This window comes from Panthera uncia, chromosome A2 (genome assembly GCF_023721935.1).
Source record: "Panthera uncia isolate 11264 chromosome A2, Puncia_PCG_1.0, whole genome shotgun sequence".
NCBI lineage: Eukaryota > Metazoa > Chordata > Mammalia > Carnivora > Felidae > Panthera > Panthera uncia.
In genome coordinates this window covers 139,722,032-139,736,591 of record NC_064816.1, presented here as the reverse complement: position 1 = coordinate 139,736,591, position 14,560 = coordinate 139,722,032, and the positions used below count along the sequence as shown (strand labels likewise).

The following is a 14,560-nucleotide window of genomic DNA, read 5'->3' as shown; positions in this document are numbered from 1 at the left end:
TTGATGGAGTTTTAAACCAAGGCAATAGAAATGAGGGCGGAGAGCCCCTAAATGTTTGTAAATACACTGTATCAGTTGAGTGACTGGCCATTCATACAGGGACACTTTGAGAGTGGCATGGGTACATATCAATAATGATATAGGACCACAAGCATACATTGGGGAGCATGGTCACCCTTCACATTAACTTGTTCTAAGTTCTGCTGCGAGACGTCCCTCACCAGCACCAACACCGCTCAGCTTGATTACAGCAGGCTGGAAGGAAATTTGTTTGGTTTTTATTTTTATTGGAGATTAAAAGAAACCCACAGACACTGGGCATACTCCCAGCTCATGTCTTTTATGATCCTCTTGAGCCAGGATTTATAGCTGAGCCCACCTGAGTGTGCACAAGGGGAAGAGGGGCACGTTCTTTCTCACTCTGTCACTCTATTTCCTATCGTGTGGACTCTAGAAAGGTGGGTCCTCTAGCCTTGATTTGCAGACCCGTGGCTCAAACACCATGCCAGCCTCAGTGGGCTTCCTGTGTCTCCGGGATAGGGCTCAGTATCTCTCCCACACCGTCCCTCGAGGCAGGTGACTTGTCTGTTTGGGCCTCTCTAATATGCCCAGCATCAAGCACAGTGCCTGGCACCTAGAGGGGGCTTGATTAATAGTTACTGAATATTGTGGTAGTGTTGTCCACGTAAGTATTTGCCATTTGTCCAGAGGCTGGCCAGAGCTCCTGCCCCACCCCTCATACACACAGATACTGTGTCTTCCAGTTTGCTTTCATTAGGCCCGGGCTAGGAAAAGCCAAATCCGTTAGGACTCCTGGTCACTGGTGGTCATCGTCATAGTTGGTCGGCATCATTGTCAAGACTTCTCTCACTTTGGCTTTGCAGCAGCCCTGCCTCTGTTTCCCCCTACCCCCCTGAATGAGGAAGTTGGCTTTTTCCTCAGGCCCGTTCCTCTGGACTGGACTTCTTGGCTCTGCTTGGCTGCTTTGGGGTTCCAGCTGAGCAGACAGAACATTTTTCCCATTTATTTTCCTAAGGGGTGAGCTCCCATTCCTAATCGGTCCATCCCCAGCCTGAAGCCCTGCAGAGCACAGCCCGTAACAACTAGGAACTCACTTGGAGGTTTATTGGTGGAAGTACAAAGCACTGTGTTATAAGCACCCTCATACCTCTCCCACGGTCTTTTGGCCCACAGTGGGAAAACAGCATTGATAGGAGATTGTAGCAAGCGCACTGAATGAAGCTAGGGAAGATCGCCCCGTTCTGGATAGGTGTCAGGGTCCAAAAAAGTTCTCTCCTAGGGAACTGGCGACCGGAGCCTGCAGGAAGTGCTCATCTGGATTCTCTTGTTCCCAGAGGCTGTGGCTCAAGGCAGCTCTCATGGGTATTTTCAAACTGACTGGAGATGCCACCCGCAAGGGGGTCTTAGAGCTGTCCAAATTGTCTATTTTGATGGCGACATTGGTGTTACTGTTGGAGCCCAGGAATTTTGGAGTCATTGAAAGCAATAAAAGAAAGAGAAAGCATTGTTAAAAGTTTAATTAAAAAAAAACTGTTTCTAAATTGTATATTTTCCAGTACAAGTGCCTTGAGTGTAGATGCGGATGTGGGAATGATGGCCAGGGACGACACGTATAAATGGTATGATGTATCAAGAGAGACTTGGGGACGCCTGGATGGCTCAGTTGGTTAAGCGTCCGACTTCAGCTTAGGTCATGATCTCACGGGTTCATGGGTTTGAACCCGTGAGATCTGTGTGCAGACAGTGCGGAGCCTGCTTGGGATTCTCTCTCTCTCCCTCTCTCTGCCCCTCCCCCACTCACATGCACACGCTCTCTCACTCTCCCTCTCTCTCAAAATAAATAAGTAAACATAAAGAGAGAGAGAGAGCGACTTGAACAAAGAAAACCAAGCAGGAGGGAGGCTCCGGCTAAGGTCTGCTCTGCTGGAGTGGAACAGATACCCCTCCAAATCTTAAGTACCACTTTTTACGTGGTGAGAACCTAATTTGTTAACTAAGACTCAGAGGCAAGATCTGAGCCCCGTGGGATCTGCCTGATGCCCACTATAACCTGACAGTTACCAGCATAAGGAAAAGAAAACCTCACGACAGTTCTCCAAAAACAGTAACAGCTTTGAAAAAAGTTACAGCCACTGAATGTGCCTAGAAAAACACAGAGTGTGGCTAACATTTTTAAAAATTTTGATTCTAAGTGAAATACATGGTTATTTTATTTTATTTTAAAAATTTTATTTTATTTTTCAACGTTTATTTTTTTTTTGGGGGGGGGGGAGGAGCAGAGAGAGAGGAAGACAGAGGATGCAAAGTGGGCTCTGTGCTGACAGCAGAGAGCCCGGTGCGTGGCTTGAACTCATGACCTGAGCCCAAGTCAGACTCTTAACCAACTGAGCCACCCAGGAACCCCTGATTTGTTTTTTGTTTTTCATTTAAAATAACCATGTTGGGGCACCTGGGTGGCTCAGTCAGTTGAGCATCTGACTCTTGATTTTGGCTCAGGTCATGATCCCAGGGTCGTGGAATTGAGTCCCGCACCAGGCTCCTCACTGAGTGTGGAGCCTTCTTGAGAGTCTCTCTCTCTCTCCCTCTGCCTCATTTCCCTGCTCTCTCTCTCTAAAAATTAAAAAAAAAAAAAAATGAAAACAAGGGAAACCACAAAAAAGCACCAAATGGAAAATAAAAATCACTCACTCTGTAACTATTCAAAGATAAGATGCGATGATTTTTTTTTTTTTAAGTGAAAATAAGTTTAGAGTTATGTAGCCAGAGCCTGGCAAAATGGCCAAATAGTCTAAAAAATCTTTGCCATAAAACACCTAGAGATGCTAGATAAAATATAATCACATAATTTAAAGTGTATTGTTAAGCCCACAAAAAGCAAAGAACAATCCCAGGGGTCAAAAATTAAAGACTGGCAAAGTGTGGGCTGAAGCTGGGGGTGCCCGAGGGACTTGCCAGTCTTGGTGGCCCCGGACTTAGGTTTTACCCACTTCAGTTTAGGCCAACATGAGTCCCAAAGGTAAAGGCCTGTTTGAGAAAGCTCAGGATAAAAAAAATTCCAGCTACAGACTGCTCCAAGACTCAGACGGTTATCTTGCATATCTGTCCATATCTGTGTAAGATGACGCACAGAGCAGCAACAGAGCATCTGATGTATCTGAAAACAGGGGAGTTCCTATTCCCCCCGCAGGTTCTCAGTGGAAAGTGCCCGGGACAGTTCGAGGAGGAGGAAACTGGAAGTAAGTGCGAGGGCCCTGGCTGCCGTAAAGTCAGAAGAGGCTGGAGCCCTACATGCCTTATGGTCTCTTGAAGCCATCGGAACACTCTCTCTTGCAAGACACAGCCTCACACTAAGGAAAAGCCACTGGAAATGGGATCCAAATTGAGTAGGACGGGAAGAATAAAAGCAAAGAAAAGAGAAAGATCAGCTAAAGACAGGAGAGAGGATCACAGCCCTGGAAGTATAAGGCCATCAACACTTCCCAAAAGCCACACAAGAGGGAGCTCTAGAGATCAAACCAGAAAGCAACCTTGACTGACCGTCATTCCCAAAGGTTCAGGAAGATCATTTTCACATTAAAAATAACTGTCGGAAAAGGATAGTAATCAAACGCCACACAAAATTATATGAGAAAAACAAAGTATATGAAGCATACTAAATGCTTACAATGAAAGCACACTAAAAAGATATGCCTGCAAAACAAATGAAAAGTACAACCTAGCCTTTCAAAACGAGGGGCGCCTGGGTGGCTCAGTCGGTTGAGCGTCTGACTTCGGCTCAGACTTCGGCTCAGGTCACAGTCTGGCGGTCCGTGAGTTCGAACCCCGCCTGGGGTTCTGGGCTGATGGCTCAGAGCCTGGAGCCTGCTTCCGATTCTGTGTCTCCCTCTCTCTCTGACCCTCCCCCGTTCCTGCTCTGTCTCTCTCTGTCTCAAAAATAAATAAACTTAAAAAAAATTTTTTTTTTCAAAATGAGCTAAAAGAAATTAAGAAAGTGATAGACTATATGAGGGTGCCACCCAAATCAGAACTTAAAAGATTTGTAAATGGGGTGATGAAACTGAGGTAAGAATCAAACATTTTTAAAGAAACAATTATTTCCAAAATGAAGCCTAAGCCAGAAAGAATACAAGAGCAAACAAAGCAGACAGTGCCTTAAGAGGAAGAAAAGAATAGAAGGAGAGCTTAAAGAAAGAAAAAGAGAAAATGACAGCTCTATTAGATAGGCAAAGATGAGCCAATATTCAAATAACAAGAGTATCCAAAAGAGAAAATTTTGCATTATAATCCAATACAACTATCTTGAAAGTAAAACAAAACAAAACAAAACAAAACAAAACCCAAGAACCACAAGACTGGAAAGCACATATAAAGGCACGCAATGACCTGGGAGAGCAGCCCAGCATGACCACCACGGGGACCCTGCCCCAGAGGGAGGCTAAAACAGCACTGAGAGAGAGAAGGGGTGTGGAGAGTCCCTTGTCTAAAGCTGCTGCCTTTTCCCCCTGAAGCTGAAAGAGAGGGGCTTCCTAGGATCATCCAGAGATTTTGAACTGGGGCCCCCTGGAGGCAGGGGTCCTCGGAGACCCCGTAGGTAGGGACACAAGTCCTGAGCAGGAAATCTGAAGGGCGGGAAAGGTGGAAGAATAGGTCTCTTGGGTGGAGGAGTGAAGCGGAGTCATTCCTGTGTCCAGGGGCTCATCAAAGTCTGAGAGGACATTTCCTGAGGGCCAGATGTGGACTATACCTGAGACAGAGAGAGCCAGCCTGGAGCCATTGTAAGCCAAGAGAACGCCCTTACAGCCAGAGCCTGAGGGGGGTGGTGGCTGGAGGAAAGGAAGGTGTCAGAGTCGCAGTTGGGGGTGAGGGGGGTGTCAGGTGTGGGACTTTAAAGAACCCAAGGAAGCTTCTAAGCGAAAAAATTAGCTTTAAAGTTAGGAAACAGGGGGTGCCTGGGTGGCTCAGGCGGCTGGGCATACAGTTGCTGCTCAGGTCATGATCTCACAGTTCATGAGTTCGAGCCCCGTGTTGGCTCTGTGCTGACAGCTCAGAGCCTGGAGCCTGCTTCGGATTCGGTCTCTGTCTCTCTCTGCACCTCCCCCGCTCTCTCTCTCTCTCTCTCTCAAAATATAAATAAACATTAAAAAAAATTTTTTTTTAAGTTTAGGAAACAGAAGGAGAAGAGGAGTGAAAACCCAGTGCCCACCGTGAAGGGCCATCTTAACATGAGGCCAGACTGAGGGAAGGTGTGAACAGTTCAGAGTTTTGGTAATTATCAGCCACATTTTAATTTCAGAATTGATGCTTCTTTGGCAATTTAAAGGGACCAGAGGACCTTTTATATTCTAAGAGGGAGCCCATATGCTTAGGGGGCCTGTCAGAGAATCAGCTTTTATCTAAGGGCAAGAAGAAAACTCCCACTGAAAAAATTATAAAGGGAAGACAAAAATAAATTTACATTAAAAAAACTTTCTTAGTGTTTATTTTTGAGAGAGAGAGAGAGAGACAGAGACAGAGCACAAGCGGGAGAAAGGCAGAGAGAGAGGGAGACATAGAATCCAAAGCAGGCTCCAGGCTCCGAGCTGTCAGCACAGAGCCCGACGCGGGGCTTGAACCCACGAACCGTGAGATCATGACCCGAGCCAAAGTCAAATGCTTAACCGGCTGAGCTACCCAGGTGCCCCCAAAATAAATTTACATTTTGATGGTATCCTGCAAGTTGTACTTGTTCGATGTAGTGATTGTGTGATCTTGCTTTTGTTTTCCATCGCTTGCTGCACAAAGAGTCTCATATAATTAGTGAATTAGTAAATGGCTTTGGAGTCATGTCTGCTTTGGGTTACTGTCTATTCTGTCCATTTTACAGAACAGATAAGTGAGGTGAAGAGAACTCAGAACTGTCTTACCCGGGGGACCCTGGTGAACTGGGTTTGGAGATAGTCGATACGGAGCTCCACGAGCCTGCCTGATCAGCTCACCCTCCTCTGATAACTTACTCACCCCTCGTTCTTTTTATTGAGCATCTTCTATGAAAGCACTGCAGTTTGCCTAGGGAATATTCAGACCCAACAGCCACAAACCCTGTTTTTGACAGGCTTATAATAAAACTGAGGGGAGAAATCATATGCATAATGGCCTAGAATAAAAAGAAGGAACTGAGGTAGTTTGGCCGAGGGTGCCACCGTCCCCACCCACGGCTCAGTGCTGCGGGAAGGGATGCCGGAGCTGCCTGCACGGAGGACCCACCTGTCCGCTGTGAGCTGGGGCCTCCCTGTGATATTCGAGAAACTGTCACTGGTCTGCTCGGCTGTCAACAGCATGAAGCTTTCGCTGGGCTGGGCGGATGGCAGGAGGCTGCTTTCAGGCTGGGTGGAGAAAGTTACAGTCAGATGACCAGGTCTACCTGGAGTTCTCGGCCTCCTGGGGCCAGAACCTTGAAGGGACTCAGCCTTGAGTCTTCCAGGCTCGACCCGGAAACCTGTTCCTTAAGCATCAAGCCCCAGAATCATCAGAGCCCAACTGGGCCCTGGCAGGATAACGTCCTCTCTCTGCTGGGCTGCCAATGGCTACTGTGCCTGAACATTAAGAACGAGAGCAGCAGGGCTGGGAAGCTGACTTTGGAAGGCAGTGATAGTAATACGGAAAGGCCTTCAACTGAGACAAGAGGAAGAAAGGGTTTAGGTTCTGAAGTCTGAAGGTGTTAGGCAATCCAGCCTACCGACCTCTTTCTTTCTGTGCTTCTACCCTAAGCAGGTCCTGGAAAAGCCTTCTCTGTGTCAAAAGGGGTGGGGGGTGGGGAGCCTGAAATAAACTGAGAGGAAAAAGCGAATCCTTGGGGGAAAGGTTTACAGACATTTGTGATTCAAGGGTTAAACTTCTTGATATATAAAAAGCTTTATTTTACAAACCAGTTTAGAAAAAAACACAAAATGCCAATAGAGAAATAGCCAAAGAGCACAAAAAGACTGTATAATGATGTTCAAACTCATTGAAAATCAAAGGGCTGTTACTTTTTCACCTATCATACTAGAAAATTTATTAAAATTTATTCTTCTCTGTTGTGATAAGGACACAGTGACATAGACACTTATATTACTGGAGAGAGTATACTTTGGCATGAGCTTTCTGGAAATAATCTGGCAATATGTATCAAGAGCCTTAAAAATGCTCATACCCTTTGAATTGTGCTTCTCATAATCTATTCTGAGAAAACAAGCAGAAATGGGATCAATTCACACAAATGCTTGTTCTAGCATCATTTACCATAATGAAAAGTTAGAAACAACTCTAAATGTCTGATAACAGGAGAATGGCAAAGTAAATTTTAATTCATTCACACAACTACTGGAATGGCGTGAAATTATCAAAATGATGTGTATGAAGAGCTTTAAAAAGAAACGGGAAAATGCTTCTGATATAATCTCAACTGAAAAAAAGCAACATTCAGACATTTATTATGTATTGAATATCCTCAAATATATAAGTTAAAAATTAATTTAAGATGGAAGACTGTCCGGACCCCAAACTGTATCACAAAACCGTAATCACCATGACAGTATGGTACTGGCACAAAAACAGACACTCAGATCAACGGAACAGAATAGAGAACCCAGAGATGGACCACAAACGTAGGGCCAACTAATCTTTGACAAAGCAGGAAAGAATATCCAATGGAATAAAGATAGTCTGTCAGCAAGTGGTGCTGGGAAAACTGGACAGCGACATGCAGAAAAATGAACCTGGACCACTTTCTCACACCATACACAAAAATAAACTCAAAATGGATGAAAGACCTAAGCGTAAGACAGGAAGCCATCAAAATCCTGGAGGAGAAAGCAGGCAAAAACCTCTGTGATCTCAGCCGCAGCAACTTCTTACTCAACACGTCTCCAGAGGCAAGGGAAACAAAAGCAAAAATGAACGATTGGGACCTCATCAAAATAAAAAGCTTCTTCAAAGCAAAGGAAACAATCAGCAAAACTAAAAGGCAACGGACGGAATGGGAGAAGATATTTGCAAACAACACATCAGTGAAGGGTTGGTATCCAAAATCTATAAAGAACTTATCAAACTCAACACCCAAAAAACAAATAATCCAGTGAAGAAATGGGCAAAACACACGAATAGACACTTCTCCAAAGACGACATCTGGATGGCCAACCGACACATGAAAAAATGCTCCACATCACTCATCATCAGGAAAATACAAATCAAAACCACAATGAGATACCACCTCACACCTGTCAGAATGGCTAACATTAACAAGTCAGGCAACGACAGATGCTGGCAAGGATGTGGAGAAAGAGGATCTCTTTTGCACTGTTGGTGGGAATGCAAGCTGGTGCAACCACTCTGGAAAACAGTATGGAGGTTCCTCAAAAAACTAAAAATAGAACCACCCTACGACCCAGCAATTGCACTACTAGGTATTTATCCAAGGGATACAGGTGTGCTGTTTCGAAGGGGCACAAGCACCCCCATGTTTATAGCAGCACTATCAACAGTAGCCAAAGTACAGAAACAGCCCAAATGTCCACTGATGGATGAATGGATAAAGAAGATGTGGTATATATATACAACGGAGTATTACTCGGCAATCAAAAAGAATGAAATCTTGCCATTTGCAACTACGTGAATGGAACTAGAGGGTATTATGCTAAGCGAAGCTAGTCAGTCAGAGAAAGACAAAAATCATATGACTTCACTCATATGAGGACTTTAAGATACAAAACAGATGAACATAAGGGAAGGGAAGCAAAAATAATATAAAAACAGGGAGGGGGACAAAACATAAGAGACTCTTAAATATGGAGAACAAACAGAGGGTTACTGGAGGGGATGTGGGAGGGGGGATGGGCTAAATGGATAAATTATTGTTGTACTATATCCTAACTAACTTGGATGTAAATTTTTTAAAAAAGTGATCTAGGGGAAAAAAAGATAGGAAACTGTTAAGAAACAAAACAAATAAAAATCAGGGGGTGGTGGTAGGAATAGGCAAACCAGGAAACAGACTCTTAACCATAGAGAACAAACAGAGGGTTGATGGAGGGAGGTGGGCAGGGGGAGGGTTAAATGGGTGATGGGCATTAAGGAGGGCACTTGTGATGAGCACTGGGTATTGTAGGTAAGTGATGAATCACTAAATTCTACTCCTGAAACTAACACTACACTGTATGTTAACTAACTGGAATTTAAATAAAAAATTGGAGAAAGAATAAATATATAAACAAGCAAACATTAAAAAAAAAAAAAAGAACCTGGCAAATTCAATCTAGCCTCTAACGTTAAAGAATAAATGTTTTCAAAGTTTCAATATATTCAACAATGTGAAAGCATATGCAAAATTCTTCAGTTGATATTAAGAAGACAGCATAACTCTAATGCCAAAACCAAATAAAGATCAAACAAAAAAAGGAAAAAAAAAAATACATAACATGGAAGACTGGAAGGAAGTATGCCAGAATGTTCCAAGTGATTGCTTGGGGTTGGAGAGAAGTAGGGGTGATTTTTCTGTGATTTTCTAATTTTCTTCAGTGAGCATTATTCCCTTTTTAACACTTAAAAACAAAAAACCCAACAGAAAACAATTTTTAAGTGAGATAACCACTTTATAGCTCTTTTTTTCAGAAAAAGAAATTCATTTGCTTTTTATGTTTGTAGACCCCAGTTTGATGCGTGTGTATCCTTGGCCCTTGAAGACGAAGTCTGCCCCTGCAACACCAGACTTTAATGCCCACCAATCCTCTAAGGAGCCGGGCTTCCCATCCCCCGTCTCGCTGCAGGTCTTGGTGGGAGGCCCCACTTACTGTTATTTCGGTGGAACTGTTGGACATTTTGGGCACCAGGCAGTGCGTGAATTGGATTCTTGGGTCTTTGGTGGTGATGGACAGACCTTTCTGCAGAATTTTCACCAAGCGGATCCAGAATTGAAATACGGCCTCCGGGTGGTGTTCGTGGAGCCTTAGGTAGTAGATTTTTTCAGTCACTGTCCTAACCCTCAGGATGCGTTGGAGCCGGTCACAGATTTGTAGTTCCACAAACTTCAGGGGGAGAATCCTGGACGCAATCGGGAAATCCCCACAGCAGAGGGGCCCATGCATTCGATCAATCATGCGTGCCTACCTAGAGCCTGGCCCCATCTCACTAGGCTCCCGCCTCTGCTTGGGGGATGCCCACGGGAGAAAGCTCATGGTCTGGGAGTGGGAATGATTACTAAAACTAACTCTTCTCTGACTTTCAGGGCCTTCATCACTAAAGAACCTGCCCACATCAATGACAATGGCTGATAGACGATGTCTAACCTCTCATTCAATCCTCACACCCTTTGATGAAAGAATATTTTTCATTCCATTGTACAGATGGTGAAACTGAGGCTCAGAACAGCTAACTGATGTGCCCAAGTTTAGACCACGTTAAGTAGGAACTGGAACTCAGGTGTTCTGACCCTATTTCCATCCAGATCTCCTCCCTGTATCCTAGTTAACCTTGCTGAGACAGTAAGAAGGGTGGATGTGTCCTGTACATCCAGTATTTGGGTTTTTTTTTTTTCAATTGTAACACTCCATAATCCCATCTGACTTTCATACCCCTCGCCTTTTTGCGGGGGAAACCCCCTAAGTCTATAGTGACAATATAAAAGTAAATAAAAGGAAGCCAAGATCCTCAAAGACCAGGCTGAGACAGAGACCAGGGCTCTATCACTGCACCAAGCACAGTGTCTGGTATATCCAGATACGAAAGACATGTTTTTTAATGAATGAATTCTACATAGTTTATACACTATACATCGTGTATACACATAGCTTATATACTGTCCTTTCTTTTTTATCTAAAATCCAGCTGCAAAACAGTACGGTCATCCCACCCCCTCTGCAGCCTTTCTTTACCTGCTGAGGGTGACCACTGGAGCACAATCAGGTGAGCTCCAGGTGGAAAACTGACCCTGGGGCCAGGTGACGTTGGCCATCAGGAGGATGTTGGGGAGTGGCAAGGAGGGCACTGAGGAGGTCACCCCGAGGATCACAGTGGTAGAACCTTCATAGACATCCATCCAGCTCCCGGGCTTAGTGACCTGGAAATCAGCCCAGGTACATGGGTCAGGGAGAAAGAGGAAGGCAAGGGTGGGAGAATACAGGTGCTGGAAAGCAGCACTTTAACTTGGGGACATGCTCGGAGCAAGTGTGCGGCACACTGGCCTGGGCAATGACCAGCATCCATCCTTTTTGTGGGTCTCTCCAAATAGACCAGCTCATTGGCGACAGGAAACTGTGTTGCCCTCCTTTGCATCCTCTGCATTATCCAACGTTAAAGGGATGTGTTAGTAAGAAAAAGCTGAGAGGCATTGACATTTTATTCCCCCATCCTCGGGTAGAAGCAGCCAGCACAGGTTTCCAATGATCTGGAAGGGAGATTGTGTAAAGAAGGTTCCAGAAGGGGAGGAGAGTGAGGAAAGAGCTAGTGAATGGGGCAGACCCAGGCAGCCCAGCTTGAGGGACGATTGGGGAGCTTCCCGCAAGATGAGGGAGGGCCCGTTGCTAGATCTCGTGAGAACCTGTTCTCTTGCAGCATCAGAGGCAGCCCAGGGAGACTGGATGGTTTGCACTGGGCACAGTATTTCAGCTAAGACACGCCCGCCTCACTGTCCAGGGCGGGCAGAGAAGCCTCCAAGGAACCACAAGGACCAAGGTAAGGTAAGGAACATTTGAGGAGTGACCGACCAGAGAGCCTTCTCCCAATGTTCTAGACTTTGTAGGACAATTGACACCATTTCACAGCCATGGTGGAGCTGGGGACAAGGGGAAAGCCCCAGGAATAACTGAAATTTCAGTTCCCATACGCCTGACTAGATGGTGCTCCTAAGAAAAGTCCATTTTCGTTTTGAAGGAAAAAACAAAAACAAACATTTCTTGGAGCCCACATTGCGGAATGACATTCACATGTACTACGAAACACAGGGGCGGCACACATTGAGAGTAAGTGCTAAGTAAAGGTTTGTGAGTGATGTTTCTTACAGGTGATGGCAGAGAGGTGATACTGAGGAGGGGGGAGAAAGGGAGCCACCTAATTGTGTGGGGTGATTCCTTTCAGGTCAACTTTTCCCTCTGCCACGGGGCAGCTCCAGCAGGCAGGCTTTGCCCTCCCCGGAACAGTCCGAGTTTCCTGCTGCATGAATCACTAAGTGTCCACCCAGAGAATCTACACAGTTTTAACAGCAGGTCAAAGAGAACAGAGTAAGAGAATAAGCCTCCTGCCCAAACCTCACACCCAAATAGAAATGACTGGAATTCGCTATCCCGAGTCTGGATCTGCCACGTCCCTGCTCTTCCTCCTCTGAGACTGTGTTAGGAAGGAGCACGCCCGCGGGCTGCCAGCTGATTGCCCCACTCTGCAGCCCCCTGGGAGCAGTGCAGGAACCGGGGAGCGCTCGGAGCGGCGAACCGGCTCTTTGAAATCTGGGGGGCTCCGTCAGGGAGTAGCTTGCTGCTCTGTGAACGCGTCTTCTGATTGAGCTCAAATTGTCTCCACTCTCTCCTGTGAGTCCTCACTGCTTTGTGACCCCATCACATGGATTCCTGAGCACAGACCCTCCCTATGGGTTCTAGCCTCCCACTTTCACCCAGGTAACTGAAGTCCCTTGGCCTGCAGTGTCCTCCCTCTGCTCCTCCACTTACCAAAGTCTTAGGGATACCTCCAAGAAGGGCTTCACCTCCTCCTCTGGGGAGCCTTCTTCAACTGCCAAACTCCAAAAAGTGCTCTGAACTCCCCGGACACTAGCACCCTTCTCTCTGCTCATGCTTTAGGGATGAGCTGGTCCAAACCACCTGCCAGAGCTTTCTGAGCAGTGACCATGTTATAACATGCCCTTTAAATTGACAAATTCATGAGCTCCTTGGCCAGGGATATCATCTGATCTCTCTTTGCATCTCCTGCCCCGCACACAGCACACAGACCCTGAGAAGCTGGTCATGCGGCACCTGCAAAGGAGCACAGGTATGCAGATCCCAGCTAGACCTCTAGAGGGAGGTAGGTGGGCAGGCCCTCAGTAAGATGTCACACACACTTTTTTTTTTTTTTTTAAGGTAAACTCTACCCCCAACATGAGGCTTGAACTCATGACCCCAAGACAAAGGGTCATATGCTCTACCCACTGAGCCAGTCAGGTGCCCCCAGATGTCATATGACTATCCCATACTCCCAGTGGCCTCATGCTTCCCAGACCAAAAATGCTAACTTCCAATGGCCATAGCACCGCCTTTTAGGGGATGTAGAATCTGGGCAAGGCCGATTCTAGGGGCTTGGCTCTCAAACAAGGCTATTTCTAAACCATCCCATGGAGAGGAGGTTGGATTTCAGAGCAGGGATTCTAAAAACAACCTTCATTCCCTCTAACCAACCATTCCTTCCCTAGTGGCCCACGGACCCTGCCTGGAGGGTGAGCCCTGAGGTCCCCTTTTGCAGTTTGTAGTTCTATTTCCTGAAAGCATATGACCTTCAAGGAGCCCCATCATGCTGTAGGCACAAACTGAGCTGAACTTGGGATCCAGACCACACCCTCTGGTTGTCCCTAGCCATAGCAGCCTCCTTCTCCTCCCCAGGGCTTTCGGAGGCCTTTTTGGACCAGCACTTTTGGACCAACCCTTAGGAACAAGTTCTGGAAAGCGAAAGAAAGTGGGTTCTGAGCTGCACACAGGTACCTGGATAAAGTTGCTTTCAAATACCACCGAGTCGGAGAACAAGTTGAATTCTGGAGAATGAATCAGTTGACAAAGAAGGCCATCTTCCACCCCCAGATCCACTCCAGGGCCTGGTTCCCTGACCTCAGGTGGGAGGCCCCTAATTTTACTCATTGGTTCTTGGGAAGAATGGGCTGGAGAACATCTCTGGGGCTCCACTCAGACCCAGCCCAATTCCAAGGTGTTGGTGTGACCACTGCTCCCCCCAACCTCCACAGCTCCCCCTCCCCTCCTGACTTACAAGCTGTCCACCAGGCCAGGGAGGGCCTGTCGGCTCACAATGGCAGGCATGACATCAAGGAATGTGATGGGTAACAACAGGAAAGGAAAAAAAGAAGAGGCAAGGGAGGATTGGGGATAAGCAGAGCTTTTCTCTCCCCTTTCCTACGCACTACAAATTAGCAGTAATAGTAGTCTATTCCATTTTTCACTCAGTTTCTCTGCATACATGAGGAAAATGCACTACGGTTATGGCAAGACAGTGGTGAGCTGGCCAGAACAGCAAGGCAGTTTCTCCAGAAACCCACAGCCTTCAATCCTCTCCCCAGGTGGCGAAGCCCCTCACAAAAACTTTATCTGTGTGAATTCCCTGAAGTCAGGCTCTCCCCGGGCCAGAGGAGCTCGGGATGAAGACGAGTAATTCACGCCAATCTTCCCTACCTCGTTTCATGGGAGAAAAATGAGAACTTTTTGGAAACACCGGGCTGTTAACAAGGCAAAGAGGCTTATTTCTCTGGGAGCAGTGGGCAGATGAGGAAGTGCAGCACAGTGGCGTGCTGGAGCCCGCACAAAAGAGACCTGTGAAA

At 46.3% G+C, this 14,560-nt stretch overlaps 1 protein-coding gene across 2 annotated transcripts; it reads right to left on the bottom strand.

The window, feature by feature from the left end:
* Positions 1-1,104: 1,104 nt before the first annotated feature.
* On the bottom strand, positions 1,105-13,996 carry GARIN1A (golgi associated RAB2 interactor 1A). 2 transcript variants are annotated; one of them, XM_049641800.1, is made up of 6 exons: positions 13,716-13,806; positions 12,693-12,995; positions 10,908-11,092; positions 9,828-10,077; positions 6,265-6,383; positions 1,105-1,469 (listed from the first exon to the last, which is right to left on the bottom strand). In XM_049641800.1, the coding sequence occupies exons 3-6, from the start codon at positions 11,069-11,071 to the stop codon at positions 1,274-1,276; spliced, it is 729 nt and encodes a 242-aa protein (XP_049497757.1). In that variant the 5' UTR covers positions 11,072-11,092; positions 12,693-12,995; positions 13,716-13,806; the 3' UTR covers positions 1,105-1,273. The 2 variants fall into 2 exon arrangements, with proteins under 2 accessions (XP_049497757.1, XP_049497756.1); XM_049641799.1 differs by lacking the exon at positions 12,693-12,995 and having other exon boundaries at positions 13,716-13,996.
* Positions 13,997-14,560: the final 564 nt, after the last annotated feature.

What these genes read in the sequence shown, in the direction of transcription:
- GARIN1A (XM_049641799.1), bottom strand. Translation starts at nt 13,868, where the DNA reads ATGAGTAAAATTAGGGGCCTCCCACCTGAGGTCAGGGAACCAGGCCCT. An exon ending in CCAGTGGTCACCCTCAGCAG is followed by an intron (nt 10,078 to 10,907) that starts GTAAAGAAAGGC and finishes GATTGCGTCCAG; the next exon opens with GATTCTCCCCCTGAAGTTTG. An exon ending in ACAGTTCCACCGAAATAACA is followed by an intron (nt 6,384 to 9,827) that starts GTAAGTGGGGCC and finishes TTCTCCACCCAG; the next exon opens with CCTGAAAGCAGCCTCCTGCC.